Source organism: Xiphophorus couchianus, chromosome 9, assembly GCF_001444195.1.
Source record: "Xiphophorus couchianus chromosome 9, X_couchianus-1.0, whole genome shotgun sequence".
NCBI classification, from domain to species: Eukaryota; Metazoa; Chordata; class Actinopteri; order Cyprinodontiformes; family Poeciliidae; genus Xiphophorus; species Xiphophorus couchianus.
The window spans coordinates 7,004,151-7,024,395 of record NC_040236.1 but is presented as its reverse complement, the minus strand read 5'-3'; the positions used below and the strand labels follow the sequence as shown (position 1 = coordinate 7,024,395).

Sequence of the window (20,245 nt, the reverse complement as noted above, 5' to 3'; positions counted from 1 at the left end):
CTCCACCTTCTAATTCAGTCACTTTAGCCTTTTGCGTTGTTGAGCATTGCATGCATGCTTAGTAATTAAAAAATATAATTAAAAAATACATGCATTTGACGTTTTTAATAGAACAAAGTCATATGAACTTGCATAATAAAACGCCTATTAAGTAGACACACATGCCTGATTAGTAAAACTCAGTAAAACTCCAGCTTCTGTGAAATCTGCTTGGCGAAAATCCAAGTTTGCAGTGACATCTGGTGGTGAATACGACATATAACACCACATTCAATTTCTAGGCCAGAGACTGAAACCTTTACAATTTTTGCTCTTATAGTTAAACTTAATAAAACGTGTTTAGAGCTGCAAAACCTTTCCAAAAATGACAGCTTATAATTTTGACAAAAATCTACTGTAGGAAATGTGTTGTCATTCTTGAATAGCTACCATTTTATTTACATTTTGCACAAAACTTCTTCTGTGGCTAGCTGATTTTTATGAAAAGTATAGTACCGACACAGTTCTCAATCTAATGACAAAAATATAGATTTTAAAACAGGAACTATTAGGAATGTTTTGTGGTGGGAATTCTTCTTGGGAGCTTATTATTTTATTATCTTATTTGGAAAATCCATTGAGCTGTGGGTTGCAGACCCCTGTCCTAGGCCATTTTGTCAGCTCAATTCAAATGGGTTTAGCTTAAATGATACTTCCAGTAGTGAAGGCCCTCTCTATTTGCCAAAGTCTTATCTAAGGATCTTTTCTTCTGCTGCTTTACAGGTCCTGGTGAACTGTGACAATCAGTCTGAATGGGAGTAGCTGACAAATCTTCCCAGAAGTGACCTGAATCGTTAGAGCTGGGTGAAACCTGCTGCAGTAAAAACACCAACTGAGAGCAAGAGAAAAGCTTATTGGAGCTGGAAACATGTTTGTTAAGTGCCCAAATCCTATCAACAAACTTTTCAGTGCTGAGGAGCAAGTGACTCTCCTTCAAGGTTCATCCACACGATGGTGCCCTGATGGAGGGCTCCAACATAAGGGGGTCACTGTGGTCAGTGGATCTTCATTTCATCTTATTTTTAATTTTTTTGCTGTGTAACCTTATAACTTTTTTTGCATTACTGGGTTGTATGCATTGAAGCCATTACCTGCAGAGATGTTCTGTCCAACCAACAATTTACTGTTTTCTGCATATCCAATATTGGGTCAGAAGGGTAACAGATTCTGGGGGGAAACCCAAACATTCTCCTGGCAACACTCTGGGGCTCATCTTGGGTGACTCTGAGATGTTTCCAAGCGAGAAGGGATAAAATGTTCCTCAAGTGTAAGCAGGACTTGCCCTGGAGTCTCCTCCCAGAGGAGAACATAGGTTGTTGTTATTTATTTTGCTTTTACATTGAGCGTTTTTAAAATAAAACAGTTATACGTTTCTACAATTTAAAATTGAAGTTGTGTTTATTTATTGTTTAAAAGTAAATCTTTGTGGACAATTTTATTTGTTCCCCAAGACAAATGCCTCAGCAGTGACAAAAGTGCTGATTTTATTCTATGAGATAATTACCTCATTATCATAATATGTGCATCTGAAAATATTGATAGCAGGGTTTCCATGGTTTCGTAGTTTTGGAAACCTTTTTAGATGAAAGTTTTAAAAGATTCTTTTTCTCTTGGTGTCCTTCAGATTTCATCAGTCAGGTCTGTTGAGGAGATGACGGTGAAAAGAACAAAGACGTGTCAGGACGTCCTCCAGGACAGCAGGAGGTGCTAAAACACAAAATCTGAGAGGAAAACCAAATTGAGACATTTAGAAATACACAGACATACATGAGAGGAGCAAACTACTTTAGTCATGTCTGACTCATTAGTTATCAAAAGAACAAAAACAAATTACACGTTTTAATTTTACCTCTTCCACTAACATTTATCACAACAGGAATTAGTCAATGCAATATTTATAAAGTATGCAATATTTTGTAATATATGAACAAACAGTAGATCTCTATCTCTTCTTACCTTATGTGAAAGTTTTCATCATTGTGTCTGTTTTCACAGCCAGGCCCCAAACAAATACCTTCTTCCTCCAGTAACCTCCGACAGTACAGAACATCTGCTGACAGTCGTAACATCTGAAATGAATCAGAACATATTTTTAAAAACACAAGTCATAAACCTTGATAGGCATCCAGTATGTCGTTTTTATTCCTTTAATCAGTTTCAGCTAACCTTAGCCTCCTCAATGATTTCAGCAGGTAAATGCAGGCGAGGATAAAGGAAGACTCCTCCCATCGCCGGCTGGCAGCTCATCCCTGGTAGGGAGTTCAGAAGCTTGCATGCTCGTCCTGCATTCTGGGAGAGTGTTTCTGCTCTCAGAAGAATCTCCTGTGTAAGAAAAAATGTATTCTACATATGCTAGCAAACAAGGAAAAGAGGAAAGTCCAGATTTATCTGCTCCTGGTGCTTAGTGATTCACAAGTTTTCAGTTAGGAAGGTGTTGTGGTACTTTTACTTTAATCTCGCTATGCTTTGACCACAACCTGACAATAATATTTCATTAGCACCCCAAAATATGATTATAAACGGTAGAAAACATATAACATGGCAAAAGTGGAGTCCTCAATAATAACTCAGAGCATAGGTTTTGAGAAACTTGTTTTATGCTCATAAGAAAATCTAATTATTAAAAGACTATGATCATACTTTCACTGAATGTGGATGCAATTTATTTTTCAAGACAATTTTATAGGAAGCAGTAAATTTGCTTTTGTCTTTGTACCTGTGTGTATTTTTCATACGAAGCATCTCCAGGTGCAGGTGGATTGACCATGATCTCCATAGCCAGCTGTGGTAAAATGGAAGGACTGCATGGAGCATGGAATAAAAACTTTTTCACCGCCGGATCCAAATTGATTAACTCCATATAGCCTCCTCTCAGACCGCACCTAGGCAGTCCAGGATTAGCAATGTCAGAAGCAACAATATCTCATGAAGCAGTAAAAATATGAGGAAAGAAGGCAGCAATAATAAATAGAAAAGAAGGTAGGAATGTCATTCTATAAAACATAAATCAACATAAATAAAACAGTTAAACAAAGTCTTCAAAAATTACTACTGTTCAGTTTTTATAAAAAATGTATGTGTTTATAGAAATCTTGTGCTGTATGTTTTCTAAAATGGAAACAAAAGCTACATTTTTGTGATAAAATCAGTGAAGTTGCACTGAAACCTTTTTTGAACTGCAGAAATCCAGTCTGGTTTTTTTGTTTTGTTTTATCATCTAAATAATATTGTTATTGTTCTTTCAATTTATGTAAAATAGTTCTTTTGTTTCTTGCATAATTTTTGCAATATCATGGGTATAAGACTGTTTTGAAGTGCATTTTTCACATTTCAAAGACTACGTAGATCGACACTTCTTTTAATAGAAGTGCACCTTGTTTCACAAAAAGCATCATACTGTATTTTGTGGAAGTCATGACGAAACAGAAGTTATTTATAGTCCAGACTCTTGAGATAAATGGTTGTAATGCTCACTCTCCCATTGTGGCTGTCGATATTGAGTGGAATGACACCATCTCCACTGTCTCTGAGTAGGAAACTCCCATCTCAAACAGGACCTTTTTATATGAGAGAAATTTTTTGTCCTGTCCAAACACACTGTCCTGGTAAACCTAAAATGGTGCAATAATTGAGAAAGAAAGGAAGAATTTTAAATATAAAAACTAATAATCACAAAAATGTGTCTGTGCAGAATGTATTTACCTCTTCAACTAGCAAAACAAGTTGCTCCGATGCTGCAAAATGAATAATTTTTTCTATTGTTTCTCTGTCTTGCACATGACCTGACAAAACAATGAAAGACAGTCTTTGATGACATATTAAGTTTCTACCCTCAAATCAAGATTCTGATTTTAGATTGCCTCAACTTGTTTGACTACGTGTCAGTCTTATTTTGAATTAAAGACACACTTTATAATGTTACATAACTTAGTTCAGAGCTGATGTCTAATTTAACCAAAAGAAACACTTGAATATGATAAACATATTAAATATTATGCATCCAATGACTGAACCAAAAGCAATAAGTGCTAAATAGACCCAACAAATAGAACCTGGTGGAGCCTTTCTTGAAGGACTTTTTATCTTGAATGTAGAAGTTTTAGGTTTTTCCGTGGATAATGTCTACATTTCTAATATCTGCAAATTTACACATCGTATTTTACGCTCTTTAAAAAAAAAATAATAATAAAGCCTTAGTAATTCTATTCATTTCGCTGTCACTACACTATATGTGTGTTATGCACCTGTTGGGTTTCCCGGGTTACTGACGTAAATGGCTCTGGGATCACACTGCCTCCTAGCGGTCATTAGGGCTCGGTGCAGCTCTTCCAGGTCTAAAGCCCATCCTCGCTCCTCCGTCAGCCTGTAGGGCACCAGTTTCACCCCCACTTCATCCAGCAGCATGGGTAATGTGTGTGGAAATGGAAGGGGGGCCAACACACCATCCTGTCCATCCTCACGTGACAGCAAACGTATCATCATCTAAATAAAACATTTTCAAAAATCCAGCATAGCATGTCAGCAGATGAGGTAACCTCTCATTTCTAGCTCTAGTTATCATACCGCCAAAGTCTTCTGTGAGCCACTGGAGAAGATTATGTCCTCTGGATTTGAATTTATCCCACCATCTCTTCTTGTGAGAAACTCAGCAACAGATCTTTGGATTGGAGGTAACCCAACAGTAGAGGAAGAATATGAACCTGTTGTAGGAAAATTGGCAAGCCATTTGAGCAAAGAAGTCTGAAAGTTTTATAGATATATGCTGCTCTAATAAGACTGTTTTGTCAATTCATTCTAGGCATTATCATCAGAAATGTGTAAATAATTAATCCCTCAATTTAATTTCTCTTTTCTAATTAAATCACAAAAAAATAAATATACTTAATTTTGCCAGGGTAGGAAACTTTCACAGCACTCATTAGACTAACTAATACTTAGATCAGAGGGAAAATCCAATGCAAAACTTAGGAAAACAGCAGATTTGCATAATGTGGCAAAACCATTTTGAGCTGTTTCTTAACAAAAGCATCAAGTTGAAACAGTTGGCTATAGGGAGTTATATGGATGTGGAAGCAAAACAACTAAAACTAGACCAGGAATTTGAGGATGGAGAGACAAAGCTCAAAATCAAACCAATTAGAGATCATTTTCAAGAGAATTGCTGTAATCCTAATAATTTAGTTGCTAAACATTTATTTTTTGAAACCCCTTACAGTTGTAAGTTATGTACTCTTCACTCTGAGGGAAAAAAAACCCCTAAGTCAATAAAAGTAGGATTGTGTGTAAAAGTCCAACCTCATCTGGATTGCTGTTCTCACCAATGCTGCCTCCATTACAGGCTTCCAGAAGCTTCTGTATCTTCTGCTTGACATCCAGAGGAAAGCTGTCTTCTTTGAGGAGCTCCGGGTAACAACACAGTGATAAGACCTGAGGAAGAAAGCAGGAGGCAGCAGTGTCATGCATGCTCCATGAATGACTGCAGAGAAGAAAATCAGCAAGAAGAGAATGTTTAAAACTAACCTGGCGAACAAATGAGATGGGTGGCATCCCTGTCCGGTGGGGATCACAGGAGCTAAGATCAATCACCTTTGTAAAAGCTTTCTGCTCACCCTGAGAGGGAAGAAAGGGGAAAAAATACATAACTGCATGTAAAGTTTTAGCGACTGAAATCCTATTTGTGTGATGTAAGTCTTGGCTTACAGTCTGGCAAACTTCTGCTAGTAAGATTGCAGAAGCACCAATCATTTCTCAAGCGATCAAGAATTTTAAGAAGTCAGGTTCAGCTGTGAAGAACCTGACTGAAGAACCTGATGCTTGAGCTACCTAAGAAAACAGGGTTGATCATCAGGATCATCCTGATGATCAGCTTTTCAGACTGCTTCAGGTCACAGTTCAACTTCAACCACTTTCTACAAACAACCACTGAACACTGACTAAGGTGGTATTTGAAATATGATGTGAAACTGATTATTTTTTCAACTTTGTACAAATCCTATGACACATAAGCTTCTGAAGTTACAAAAGTGGAGTTACTAAGTTGACTTCTAAACAGCTGCTAAATATATGCAAAATCTAAAGTCAGTCATTTGATGTTAAACATTTTTATCACAAGGAAACAAATAAGACATCAATCTAAAAATAATTTTGAAATGTAAGTAAGATTTTAGTAATTTTTGATTGTTTTGCCAAACAGGAAATGAGAAGTTTAAGGCAGTTTTAATTTATGTTGTAGCCTAACTTATGATGACTCACCTGTGCAATCTGATGTGAGATCTGTGCAGCCAGATTCTGCAGGTTCACTGGGTCTCTGATCCCCCGGACCCTTGGGTTTACCTCCTGCACAGAACTCATCTCTGTCCGTCTGACTGGCGATCAGGGCGACGATCCCAGCACCACTCTCAGGAGGCGGGTGTTCAGGAAGTTGGGACTGGTTGAGCATTTCATTGCTATTTTAAACCTACCTCATAAAAAAACCTGACATCTTCGTTCATTGGCTTACTTATGGATGCTTCTGTTGAGCTTGTGCGAAATTTAAATAGTAAATTAATGCAAAAAAAAAAAACCCTGCTATATAAAATGTTGTTAGATCTGTTTATACACAGGCAAATTAAACTAACTCAAACAGTCAGATTAAAATATTTTTCTTTTTTTTTTCCGTAATATACAAATTGCTCAACAATAACTGATACCAAATTTATTTCCAAAAATTCTTGTAAAATGAGTTCACTATGAAGGGCAAATCAAGGCTTTTCACTTTTTTCTTTTTCTTTTTTTTTTTTTTGCAATTTGTCAAATTCAGGACATTCATGTTAAGATCAAAATAATAAATGTTAAACACAGTCTAACTAGAGAAAACGAGAGATTTAGTAAGTTTGGGTGTTGGATAGACTCCCAACCCCCTATTCTGTTAAATTACAGGGCAACAGTAGGGAGGAACAACTCATTGTTAACATAATGAAACATCCTGTAGATGTTTTATTATGTTGCATGAGCAGCTGTCTGCTGTGTCTGGATAATGGCTGAGAGAGACAGAAAAGAGAGAAAGACAAACACTCCAAAGCTTTAACCGCAGGACCTGCAGTACAGCATGCTTTAATTAAAATTAGGTTATTCTCCACTCTGTTCAAGTATCGTTTATCAGGTTTAAAATTCAAAGCGATCTTAGGATGTTTTTTGTTTAGATGTTTTTTCTCTGCGGAGTTTGTATCCTTTGGATCTTTGGTCAGTGATGTCTGTCCTGGATCCGCAGGTGAAAAGACTGAAGACGTTTCAGGACGTCCTCGAGGACTGCAGCTGGAGCTGAAATACAGAGTCTAAAAAACAAACAAAAAATATATTTAGGACATTTTTGTTTTACATCAGATAGACAAACTCCACATGACTAAAATCTATATATTTTTTATCTTTATTAGTTAAAAATAAAACTTAAAAGAAAAATACACTTTGGAAGATCATAATCCAGATTTAACAAGGTCTTTGAAAACTAGAGTTAATTAATAATGCAAGTCATGTAAGTCTAACATAAACAGCCTAATGATCCGAAATATTCTCCCCTCACCTAATGTGATAGTTTTCATCGTCATGTCCGTTCTCAGATCCTGGACCCAAACAAACACCTTCCTCCTCCAGAAACTTCTTACAGTACAGAACATCAGCCCGCAGCCCTGATCTCTGTCATATAGCAAAAAGACTTAACAATTATTGATGTATTGCTAAAATAAAAAAAGTATGGACGGCTGGGCCTATTGAGTTTTTGGTAACATATGTAACTTTATTTGTTTGTTTGAGGCTGACCTTAGCCTCTTGTATGATTTCAGCAGGTAAATGCAGACAAGGATAAAGGCCCATCGCCTGCTGACAGCTCATCCCTGGAACGCCGTTTAGAAACTCACATGCTCGTTGAGCATTTTGGGTGAGAGTTTCCACTTTCTGAAGAATCTCCTTTAATGAAGACGTCAAGAAACAAAGATATGTATAGAAGAAAAACCACACCCATATTTTAGACATATTCCATTCATTTCTCAGTAGCCTGCAGAAGATGTTGAGTCCACTCAATCTATTCCAAACCCAGTTGTGATGAATGAGATTACTGCTCAACCTGAGCGTCTTATGTGTCTTATGTGCCAAACAGTGCATACCCTCAAAAATATGTATTTTAAAATATTTTGAAGTGTTCTCCTTACTTGGGTAAATACTTCATATGAAGCATCACCAGGTGATGGAGGATTGACCATGATTTCCAGTGCCAACTGTGGTAAAACTGGTGGGCTACAAGGACCCTGCATGCTCGTTAAAAAGTTTTTGACCAGCAGGTCCATGTTGATGACCTCCATATAGCCTCCTCTCAAACCACACCTAAACAGAGGAATTACAAGTCAGAAAAGGTTCACCTAGACAGATATATTATATTATATTATATTATATTATATTATATTATATTATATTATATTATATTAATATAATACATATTAATATGTATTATATTAATAGTCATAAATATAATGTATTAAACAACTAAAGATAAAAAAGAACAACAACAAAAAAAAAAACCCTCAGGTTTCAAGTCCAGGTCACAGGGACATGCAGGACCACGCATACACACTTAGATGTTTAAAAGTTATTTTTCATTCCAGAATCCCAATTTTGACACTTTGGAGAAACTCACTATTTCTCCATACAAAAGCTAAACTAATCGATTAAAAAAACTAAAACAAAACATAGGAGAACGCGTGGAGTGTTATTATCTGAATAAAGGAAAAACTTTCTCAATAACCATAAAGTCACGTAAGCAAAAATGCATTCATGTTCCTGTTGAACTGCTGGTCACACTCACTCTCCCATTGTGCCTGCCGATATTGAATGGAACGACACCATCTCCACTCTCTCTGAGTAGGATGCTCCCATCTCAAACAGGACTTTTTTGTATGAAAGAAACTTCTTGTCCTGTCCAAACACACTGTCCTGATATACCTACAATAATGCGAGAAGATGAAAGAAATGAGCCAAATTTTTATTAGTAAGACAAACAATTCTCCTGCTCAGGTTGTACTTACCTCTTCAACTAACAGAACGAGCCGCTCGGATGCAGCAAAACGAATCACTTCTTCTATGGTTTTTAGGTCTTGTACATGACCTAACAGAACAAAATACTTTTCACCTGCTTCAATGAAATAAAACTTGAGAAAACAGTTAATTAAAAGTTTAAAAGTGAATCTCCCAGCAGGAAAATAACTTTGGTTCTAACTTCTTCTCTGGTGATGGTGGAACTCTGAGACGTGTACCTGTGGGGTTTCCTGGGTTACTGATGTAAATAGCTCTGGGCTCACAGTGCCTCCTGGCGGCCTTCAGCGCTCGGTGCAGCTCCTCCAACTCTAAGGTCCAACCTCGCTCTTCCAACAGTCTGTATGGCACCAGTTTGACCCCCACCTCGTCCAGCAATATTGGCAGGGTGTGTGGACATGGGAGGGGGGTCAGCACACCTGTCTGAGTGGGCCCCTGTCCACTGGACAGCAAGTGCAGAACCAGCTAAAAGTAGCCATAAATAACAGAATAAACCATTTAAAGTTGTATCATGAGGTATCTTGCCTATTCTAGTTCCAACTGTCATACCTTTAAGGTCCTCTGGGAACCGCTGGAGAAGATGATGTCTTCTGGATCTGAAGCCACACCACCGTCTCTCTTTGTGATGAACTCAGCTACAGATTTCTGTATTTGGGGTATCCCACAGGAGGAGGCAGAGTAGGAGCCTGCCATGGTCAAATCGATCAGCTTTTAAAGCAGAAACTGCTAGAAATAATTCACATGAGATAAACATATTTTCCCCTACCAACACTGCCTCCATTACAGGCACCCAGCAGCTTCTCTGCCCTCTGACGAACATCCACAGGAAAACTGCTTTCCTTCAGGAGCTTGGGGTACAAACAGACAGCCAAGACCTGAAAAAGCAAACAGAAGATGACAGACTGTAAAGACAAACTCAGGGAAACTGTGAAACACATTAAAAAACTAAATGCTTAGTACCAACCTGGCGAGCAAATGAAAGGGGCGGCATCCCAGCCCTGTGGGGATCCCCAGAGCTGACATCGATCACCCTCTGAAAAGGTTTCTGTTCACCCTTAGAGGAAACATGCCAAACTTTTCACAAACTCTGTGACAGTGTATGCTGCTTTCTACCCTCAGTCCCAGAGTATTTGAACTCTGATAATATTATGGTTTTGTGCCAGACCATAAACTAACAAGATTCATATCTTAATTGCTGTCCTTGAATGATTATGACTTTCTACTTTAATGTTCTCTGTGTTTTGAAAGGACTTCAAATGATAGGCTAATGAAACTTTCTATATACCTGCTCTGTCTACTTCCCACAAATATAATCTTCTTGATATGAAACTCAGTAGTTCATAGAATAGATGTGATTATGCAAAAAGGCTTACTATTTGTCTGAGTTAGCAGGAATGCATATTTTGGCACAGCAAATTATTAGCCTGCCAATATTTGCAAGCCTTGTTTTTCAGCTCGAAATGTGTCAATACAGGTATGAAGGTCATACCGGTAACTTAGTGGTGTGGTGACAGGACTGTAATCTTGTATATTTAAAGTCATTTATTGCATCCTGGTAAACGCACCATAATGGTGTGTTCACACCAAACACACTATTATTGGAGCATCCAACGGAAAACAACGGCTAGAGCTGACACGTCTGACACGCCTCCATATAGACTATGAATGTAAACCAGACGCGCAAAACGATAGGTGTTGAGCAAAATGTCAAGTGCCTGAATTCTAATGGTGAGTTCATACCATTAAAATTTTTATAGATAAAAATCTATGAAGATCTGATAGCTTACAAAATAACACTGACTAATATGCAATGTTTGGTTTTCTACAAAGAAAAAAAACTCTGCATTATGACCAAACATGTAATTGAATAAACAACTGAGTTTGCTTTCCTCCTCTAAAAAGTGTTCATGTTAAACATGAACCTTCAAGATGGTGGTTTGATTAAAGTTTAACCATGAAGCTATCATACAGAGAGCCTTTTTAAACAGTTATGGCTCCAGTTTAACTTTCACCTCTCTATAAACTTCAGTCAATGAATGATGAACCCACATATTCAGTTTTTACCTCACATGCCTAGAGCTGTCTTACATTTGTTCTACACTGTTCAATATTTTATTCTTTTGTAGGGTACATAGGTATTTTTTGTGTGCTTGAACAAGTCATTAAGTCAGGATTAGAGCTGTAAGGGTCAAGGTTTATCAGGACTTGCTGGAGCTGCTAATAACTCACCTGTGCAATCTGCTCAGTGATTCGTGCAGCCAGGCTCTGCAGGCTCACAGGGTCTCTAATCCCAAGGACCATCGGGTTCACCTCCTTCATGGAGCTCATCTCGGTTCAACTGACTGAGGAACAGGGTGACACGCCCAGCTGGACTGGAAGGAGGCGGGTGTTCAGGAAGGCAGAACCTCTTGTTTGTAAAACCCATAATTGGAAGAGTTTTATTTAGTTGCATATTTTAATAAATTTTCATAAAATAGATTTTTATAAAGCTTATGTAAAACATTAAAGTTTTATTTCTTTGTTGAATTTTATTAATCAGTTGTTTACTTTGTCACAAATTTTACAGATTCATACAGAAAATCCTACAGTTCTTTACTCTGGCTCTTTCATGTCTTGCAGTTTCTTCTCAATAAAAGACAAAGTATCTTCAATTTTGTAATCAATTACTTTTTACTGTATCACACAGTGTGAATTCAAATGTTTTTCTTTAACTCTTTGCTGATGTTTCAGCCATTTATTAGATATGTGTTAGATATATTTCAGCCACTTTGTTCAATATGTGTCCAAAAATAATTAGCATAACTTTTGTCTTTTTGTAGTACGAGACAATAAAAGCACCAAATGAATAATTTTAAAACTTATAAATAAAAGCTGTAAGCCCATTATTTTCATGTATTTATTGTTTTAATCTTTACAAGATAAGTTTGAGAACAAATTCTGATTTTCAACCTGTTTAGAAAACATCAGTGCATCATACAACAAAATATTTGAGTGGGTGTCAGGAGAATGGAATCGACATTTTGAAAATTACAAAAACAACCAACTACCAAATTTACTTATCAGGTGAATAGAAAGTTTAGGGGCAGTAAAGAACTACATGAATATTAGCATTTTCTCCTATTGTGTGTTTATTCACATAAGCGTTATTTTATAACAGTCAAATTCTTAAAACAGCTACTCTTGTTATTACAATCCAAGCAAGTCTGAAAAGCAGTTCTCGTATGCATTGTGTTTTGACATGGAAGCTAAACCTAACAGTAATTTTAAAAAGGATCCAAACTTTTCTGACTGATAAAATGGTAAATATGTTTCTCCTTCAATAAAAGCTTTTTCTAACATTATTCTAAAATGTCAGAAAAGAAAACAAATATCATTTAAATATGATCTTTCTGCTTGTCTGATGTGGCTTTGGTGTATTTCCTCTACTGGTGACCGCCTGTTGCTTCTCAGCTTTGTCCTATACAATTCTGCTAAGTTTTCTGTCAGCGAGGCGAAGGTGGAAGGAAGAGAGGCGAAACAAAACCTTCTCCAAAGTGTCAGGCGGAACCAGAATACACAATCTAAAGGAAACAGAGCGATTATGAATCATAGTATTTTGCACATATTGTCTGGTTCCAGATCAACAGGGTTTTGTCTCATCTTGTTTCCTACCTGAGATGATGGCTGCCACTTGTTCCATTATCTCCTGCACCTATGATCAAATCTTCTTCCTCCAGTAACATCTGGCAGTATAACACATCTGCTTCCAGTCCCAGCCTCTAAAAACAAAATTACAACAAAAAGTTGTAATTTAAGTTTGCAATATAAGACAAAGACAGCAGCTACAAGAAAAAACACAGCATGTTTTTAAACTTTTCAAGTCAAGTGTCCGCAGTCAATTTATTGATGTCTTTTTTGTGAAATACTATTTAATCTTATTTTTCTGTGTTGTTGTTTTTTTATATCAGGTACAAATTCCACACCGTATTTTCTCTTTATAAGTGGGATTAGCAAAATGTAATGAAATTAAATGTCATTAAATCTAATTAACAACATTGGCTTGCTCCTTGATCTCAGCTGGTAGATCCAGACGTGGGTAGAGGTAGATTCCCCCCATCGCAAGGCGGCAGCTCATTCCTGGTAGATCGTTCAGCAGCTTCAGAGCCCGCTGAGAATTTTGGGCCAGAGTGGCTCGAGTCAGGAGAGTCTCCTTCCAAGAAAACATCATCCAATATAAGAATATAAGAAAATGAAAAACATTAGTTGCTGTTGAGGCTTTGGTTTTGCTCTTACATGTACGAATGTGTTATATGAAGGGTCACCCGGACTGGGTGGGCTGAGCATGAGATCCAGTGCAATCTGTCCTGTGACTGGTGCATTGATGTCAGTACAGAGCATGGTATCAACAAAATGCTTCACCCCTGGGTCCATGTTGACCACCTCCATGTATCCTGTTCTGAGGCCACACCTACACACAGATCGCCAGGAGGATGATTAATGGAAATGGACCTCAGAAAACATGAAAATCCTCTGGGAACTTATTTAATTCTCAACTTGTGTACACAAAAAAAACTGTCACATTATCAATTTCTAAAATGAAATTAAATCAGCGTGAACTTGTGATTTCTTAGAAAGTAAAGGTAGAATTGTTACTAGAAAACAACTTTGTTAATGTAGACTATTTTGGCCAATTTACATGATCAAATTATAAAATATTGAATTTCATTTCATTTCAATGTAATGTTATTACTGCTTACTTCTAATGTATCCTCTAAAAGAAAAGAAATCAAATAGATAACTGAAATAGCACTGTTTGAAGATTACATGATTGTTTTCCATTACCAGTGTTAAAATAATATACAGTTCTGAAAACCATGAAACATAAAAAAACTAATAATGGTAAAAATGTAACAAAATATTACAAATATTTATTTCTCAAGATTTAAAAGCTAAAACTAAAGTAAAAATTTAAATACAGTGACATTATAAGATTTGAAAAAAGCATTTTTCCATTCTGAGATAGGATGTTTCATCTTAACTGAAAATAAGAATCAAAGTAAATATTCAAATTAATTAATCAAAATAACTAATTTTAAAAATAAAACTATTTTCAATTATTAATACAACAATAAAAATGAAATACATTACAATTAAACAGTGATAATCATGTCATTCCACTTAAGCATATATTTTATAGTTTTTTTATTTTTAAATTGCAGCATCTGTACTTATAAAACTGCATTATGCATACTACTTTCATTTTGTCACCAATATTAATATTTTTAAAGGAGAAGTATTGAAAATTTATCTTCAGATTTGAAAAAGAAAAATCTTTTTTTTTCTTTTTCATAATAATAATCCATAAATTACTGTTTGTTTATCACAATACTTCTTCATTAATATATTTTTCATTCAATTCCATAAAATTAAGATTTTAAAAATAACTAAGATTCAAATATAAAAATAGAACAAAACATTTATGTAAAAAGAAAGTTGGATTGAGTTTGTCTCGAAACTCTATACCAGTTTTTTAAGTCAGTACTGATCATTCCCCATATTTTACTGAGATTCTCTGAGATCTGACTTCAACTAATGAGGAAGGGAAGAGAAACTCACTCTGCTACACAGGCGCAGGATAAAGAGTGGAAGGAAACCATCTCCACAGTGTCTCTCAGATGTTCATCCATCTCAAACAGAACCTTCTTATATGAAATAAACTCTCTGTTCGGTGCATAAACACTGTCTTGATAGACCTAGAAGAACGAGCAGAACAGCTCAAAATATTCTCCTGATTCTGAGGAGACATTTTATCATCACCTCATCAATCAGCAGAAGGAGTCTCTCAGCTGCTACGAACTCAATCACTTTCTCTATGGACTTCCTGTCCTGCAAATGTCCTGAAAACAGAAAACAACAGCTTCATCAGAGTTGATAACAAGCTGAATTTGGCTTGCATACAGTGAAGTGTGCAGGCCTGCCTGTGGGGTTTCCTGGGTTGCTTATGTAGATTGCTCTGGGCTCGCAGAGCCCTCTGGAGGTTGTTAGAGCTCTTCTCAGCTCACTCGTGTTGACAGCCCAGTTTTCCTCCTCTATCAGCCGGTAAGGCATGGCCAGCGCCCCGGCCTCGTCTAGCAGAGGAAGCAGTGTGTGTGGACAGGGCTGAGGGATCAACACCCCAGTCTGAAATCGCCCTTCCCCTCCGGATAGCAGCTTTACTATTACCTTAAAACACAAAGACAAACTTTATTCTCCCATCTGAGTTTAGGCAATAATCTAACCACTACTTTGTTACTTCGATTTTAATAACTCGGGATTGGTCAGGTACTTTTAATTTCCTTCATAGAGAAGCAGATGTTTCCGACTTGGAAATAGGACATTTTGACTGATATATATTATAGCCTGATTTTTTTACTTTGGTTTTTCTTTATAATAATTAAATTTCTTTTGAGGTAGTTTCCGTTCCTCATTTCTGGAACCACACTAGTAGAATTTGCAAATGTACCATTTTTCAGATGTGGGCAAATATTAATAAAATTGCAGAAGCCCAGCTCTTCTTGATGTCAGGTCATCCACAAGCATTTTCTTGTTACAATATCCTTTCAAAGTTCTTCAAAAACAAATCTTTGTCTTACCATCAGGGCTCTCTGAGCTCCAGAGGATATAAAAATGTTTTTAACATAAGCAGGAACACCTTCGTCTCTTTTCATGATGAACTTGGCGATAGTTTGTCTGATGTAAGGCAGTCCAGAGGAATCAGTGTAGGAACCTAAAGATCATAATAAACAATCAGTTAACTCATTAAACAGAATATTAGAGAAATATTTAAAACTTGTCTTTATCCATATTCTGTGTAATAATGAGGCTTTTTTGGGCTACTGAAGATTGATAATACTGCAAACAGTTTTTGTTTTGTTGTTTTATATATGTACAATTTATCTACATGTGTGGACTTATACATATACACTATGTAAACAGTATGAAAATTTTTTTGTTCGGTTGTTGCATCTGATCATGTATTAGAAGTTGCAATATGGTGAAAATAAAACAATTTTTTATTTGGTCTCTGGCAGCAGAGAGAGATGAAGACACAAAGACAATCAAAAGCAACAAAAATAAATCCGCCTTTATAAACTTGCTGAATTGAATCACTTTTTTCTTAATATGGAGTACATTAAATGCCTAATTTAAGTAGTATTCTTATTTTTCTGTGTTTTAACTTTTACATATTTAGTTGCAGCTCTTTGAGCTTTTAAAGCCTGCTTTAGTTAGTTACTGTAAATGATGGGTAAATCAGTTTTATTTCAATAGCACAAGGCAGGAAGCTCAGTAAAATTTGGGTTTAAAAAATGTGAAGTAAAACGGTTTTGTTTTTCAAATCCTCACCCACACTTTCACCATCACAAGCCTCCAGGAGCCTCAGGGCTCTTGTCCTGACATCCAGAGGAAGATGTTCATCACTCAGCAGTTCAGGGCACAAACACACTGCCAGGACCTAGAAAATGGCATCAAATTGAAAGAGGAACTGTAGCAGGAAAATATTGCATATGCATGATGTTGATGTTGATATTGATTGTTTACAAAAAAAATATTTCTTGATTGTCACACATTACATTATTCTCAATTAGGAATGCCAAAATTATTTTTGTTTGATTAATACCAGAATAAGAAGATTGTTTTTCAAACAATATTTTGTTTCTTTCATCAAAGTCAAGAGTAAATCATCTCCTTTTTTCCTTCTACACTACATGACTCTAGGTGTCCTTCCAGAAGCGTCTCATGATCGTTTTTACTGGAATTTTGGTCCATTCCTCTTGACAAACTGATGTGACTGAGTCAACTTGTCTTATTAAAACACACTTTTTCAGCTGTGCCTAATTTCTATGGCACTACGATCAGGGCTTGTGGTGACCAAATAATATTTACCATTAGAGCTCCTAAATATTTGATAAATCCATTGATGTTGATGAACCACTGACACGATATATACTTTTGGGATCGTTCACATTAGGAGAACATTAAAAAGGGATTTTGGTCTGAATCAGTTTAAGGAATATGAAAAAAAACTCACCTGTCGAACAAATGAGATGGGTTTCATTCCTGCTCTCTGGGGATCACCTAAACTGACGTCAATCAGCTCCTTGAACGATTGTGGCGCCCCCTATATGAGAACATGATATAAAGCAGCACATCAGTTTTAAAATACATCTCCTTCCTCAAAGTTTCAACAGTCCATTACAGGCTTAAGTGCATTTAGAGGGATTTTCATATTCAGAGTTTCACTTCTACTGCACTTGGGAGCAAATATTAGATTGAAAAACACATTATTGTTCCACTCTTCTTTACAATGTGCCCCAGTTAAATTTGCAGACATGACTTTCTGATCAGGACTCTCTTCAGTTTCAACCACAATGCTTTATTCAGGTTAAGTCTGGACTTTAACTAGACCATTGCAATACATTAATTCTTTTTGTTTTCAGAGACTCTTCTTAGGATTTGATGCAATATCTTTTTGTGGCAAATTTTCAGAAAGATTTTTCAAAAAATATTTTTTTTACTTTGTCTTGATATATTAAGCCTTTGGCTGGAAAGAATGATTTACTGTATTTGTCGTACCTATCAGTAATTCTTACTAAATGAAGAAAGATGGCTGGGCTTACTTTGATAATGTCTTTGGTGATGTTCTCAGTCAGACTATGCAGCCCACTTTGAGATGAGAGTCTGATCCCTCTCACTCTGGGATTCACTTCTTGCAGGGACGTCATCTGCTTTTGCATCAGGTTGTTTTTAGTCAACACTTTTAAGATAAACAACCTTTGTATCACAGGTTTCTTCCAAGGTTTGAAGTCTTTGCCATAACTGATCTAAATTACATTTAACAAGAGCTTACATTCCCAGATTCATTCATTTAATGTTTGTGTAATCATTTTTTATTGCTGAAAATATTAGTTCCAGCTTAAACTGTGTTTCTGTTTGTTCAGGCAATTACAATGGGAAACATTATTGCAGCTTATCCTCTTAACAAAGCATACATCCAACCAGGTTTGATTTAAGCAGAGAAATTCGATAGTTGCCTAAAACTTATCAAATTTAACAGCTGTTAAGCTCACTTTATACTATGAAAAGTTGTTAAAGTAAGCCAACTTAAATGTAAAAACAAAAAACTTGAATGCCAGAATTATAAAAAAAGAAAAACATACAACTATGCAAAACGTCCGTAGTTACGAGATTAAATATACACTGTTGTCAATAATGATGGTTATACATTTTAAACTAATCTAATGAAATTTATATAATTTGACTTATTCTTGATTAAAAAAAAAATATATATATATATATATATATATATATATATATATATATATATATATATATATATATATATATATATATATATATATATAAGTTTTACTTTTTGATCTCAAAACATTGACAACTTTAAATCTAATTTTAATTAGCCATGTGGGTATTGAATTTAAATAGCAATATTAAAAATGTTTTTGTTTTTTTTAAATACTTAAATTTAACTTACTGAGATTTCCAGAAACTGCTTTCTTTACTCGATGTAATTTGTCTGATAGTTGCTATTGAGTTCTTGCTGAAGGTCTCTGGACTGCTGTTCTCAGAATATTGAATGAATGTTTAGCTTATATATAGTTATATATTCATCCGGCCGATAACTTGTTTGATGTGTAACCCTCCCAATTATTTCAGTTAGACTTACAACTGAAGTCTGAGCTGGACTTTGGACAAACTATGTTTAGTTAGATTTTTTTCCCCCCCCTTTTGGAAGCCATCACATGTGACCATCTCTTAGTTTTTCATATTGTCAAGAAATTAAAAGTCAAAACTTTAGCTGTTAATAATATTTAGGAGAATTGGAGTTAGATATTTAACATAATCTGATCTCTTTGCTGGACCATTTGCAGCATCTATGAAGCCCATTTTTCTGACTTGATGGATTGAAGGTGAGTCCAGTTTTAGAGCACATGTTGGTTTCTAAATGCTAAAAAGTCACCAGAAGCTGAAATGTTATCAATTGCATAAATTTATGTGGTTTTAATAAATCACTCAGCTGCTTTACATGTCGTATGTTTGTAAGCATTTAATCCTGTTATGTTGCGGGTCAAATTGACCCATTTTAAAGTTTAAATTTGTTTTCTTTTAAATAGTTGGAAGTATTTTTTTTGCATGAAACTTTTTCTATTTGTCTTAATAGGTGCACTCTACAAATAAATTGAAAATGTATTCATTTTACACATTTGTACCAACCCCTAGGTCAACGTTTTACATAGATACTGTCTGGGTCAATTTGACCCGGCAGTCAGGTTAAAGTGCAAAAAAAGATTAAAAAAATGTCCAATACTATATGTTTCCTTGCAGCTATGAACCATATTTTACCCCCCACACACAAACACAACACACCACACACATACATGCACTCACCCACAAGCCCACTTTCTCACTATTCTCTTTACTTTACTAGGAAACTGCGAGAAAGCAGGTGTTCATACAACTTTTGACAGGAACCTTTTCTGTTCCCGTGGACAAACTCCACCCACACTGAGTGGACACTGCAGAAGTAGAGGGAAACATAAATACTCTCTGCATGACTCATTTATCTTGATTTTAATCAGCAGGTCAATTTGACCCTGAACAGTATGTGTGTCTCAAGTTAAGTTATAAAGATTACCCATTGAAAAAAAAAAGTGTAATATAAAATCATTTACCAAAAATCAATTTCAAGGAAATTATTGTTTTTTTTTGTGTCTAGGTTTTTTTCAGTGGACATAAAAAATGTAAATTCCATTTTTTATGTCCAAATGAGTAAATGAGTAGGTTGTCGTCATTGATCCTTAATTTGTGAGAGATAAAAAAACATCATTGCACAAATATTGAATGAAATGGTTAGTATTGGAGTTAATAATCAGATACAAAAATATTTTGGAGGAATCTTTTGGTTTCTGACGCTATTGCATGATTAAACACTCCCTGGGTCAAATTGACCTATGAACATTTTTGCTGTACCCTAGAAATGAACATAACAGGAGGGTTAAAGCTCCAGCGCATTCTTCTGACAGGTAAACACTCATATTTCCATCTGTGTGATGAAATCTTCAGACCACATAATCAAATAATTAAGCAAATTTCTTAAATCAATGGTTGACTC

General features: G+C 35.8%; 3 protein-coding genes across 4 annotated transcripts; all 3 read right to left on the bottom strand.

Annotated features, from left to right (window-relative positions):
• Positions 1 to 1,418: 1,418 nt before the first annotated feature.
• Positions 1,419 to 6,581, bottom strand: LOC114151092 (alanine aminotransferase 2-like). The gene is made up of 11 exons (XM_028028004.1): positions 6,292 to 6,581; positions 5,560 to 5,649; positions 5,358 to 5,466; positions 4,603 to 4,739; positions 4,284 to 4,521; positions 3,742 to 3,821; positions 3,514 to 3,650; positions 2,756 to 2,921; positions 2,206 to 2,361; positions 1,996 to 2,108; positions 1,419 to 1,760 (listed from the first exon to the last, which is right to left on the bottom strand). Exons 1-11 carry the CDS (start codon positions 6,388 to 6,390, stop codon positions 1,670 to 1,672), a joined length of 1,416 nt encoding a protein of 471 aa, XP_027883805.1. The 5' UTR covers positions 6,391 to 6,581; the 3' UTR covers positions 1,419 to 1,669.
• Positions 6,582 to 7,087: 506 nt separating this feature from the next.
• On the bottom strand, positions 7,088 to 11,572 carry LOC114151090 (alanine aminotransferase 2-like). Its single transcript, XM_028028003.1, has 11 exons — positions 11,329 to 11,572; positions 10,064 to 10,153; positions 9,866 to 9,974; positions 9,649 to 9,785; positions 9,321 to 9,564; positions 9,093 to 9,172; positions 8,873 to 9,009; positions 8,223 to 8,394; positions 7,834 to 7,980; positions 7,598 to 7,710; positions 7,088 to 7,352 (listed from the first exon to the last, which is right to left on the bottom strand). Exons 1-11 carry the CDS (start codon positions 11,425 to 11,427, stop codon positions 7,262 to 7,264), a joined length of 1,419 nt encoding a protein of 472 aa, XP_027883804.1. The 5' UTR covers positions 11,428 to 11,572; the 3' UTR covers positions 7,088 to 7,261.
• A 178-nt stretch (positions 11,573 to 11,750) lies between these two features.
• On the bottom strand, positions 11,751 to 18,708 carry LOC114151087 (alanine aminotransferase 2-like). Of its 2 annotated transcripts, none has more exons than XM_028027999.1 (12): positions 18,608 to 18,708; positions 17,736 to 17,939; positions 17,147 to 17,236; positions 16,462 to 16,570; positions 15,711 to 15,844; positions 15,057 to 15,300; positions 14,896 to 14,975; positions 14,695 to 14,831; positions 13,372 to 13,546; positions 13,133 to 13,288; positions 12,751 to 12,857; positions 11,751 to 12,659 (listed from the first exon to the last, which is right to left on the bottom strand). In XM_028027999.1, exons 2-12 carry the CDS (start codon positions 17,850 to 17,852, stop codon positions 12,557 to 12,559), a joined length of 1,452 nt encoding a protein of 483 aa, XP_027883800.1. In that variant the 5' UTR covers positions 17,853 to 17,939; positions 18,608 to 18,708; the 3' UTR covers positions 11,751 to 12,556. The 2 variants fall into 2 exon arrangements, with proteins under 2 accessions (XP_027883800.1, XP_027883801.1); XM_028028000.1 differs by having other exon boundaries at positions 17,736 to 17,840; positions 18,608 to 18,707.
• Between the last annotated feature and the right edge of the window lie 1,537 nt (positions 18,709 to 20,245).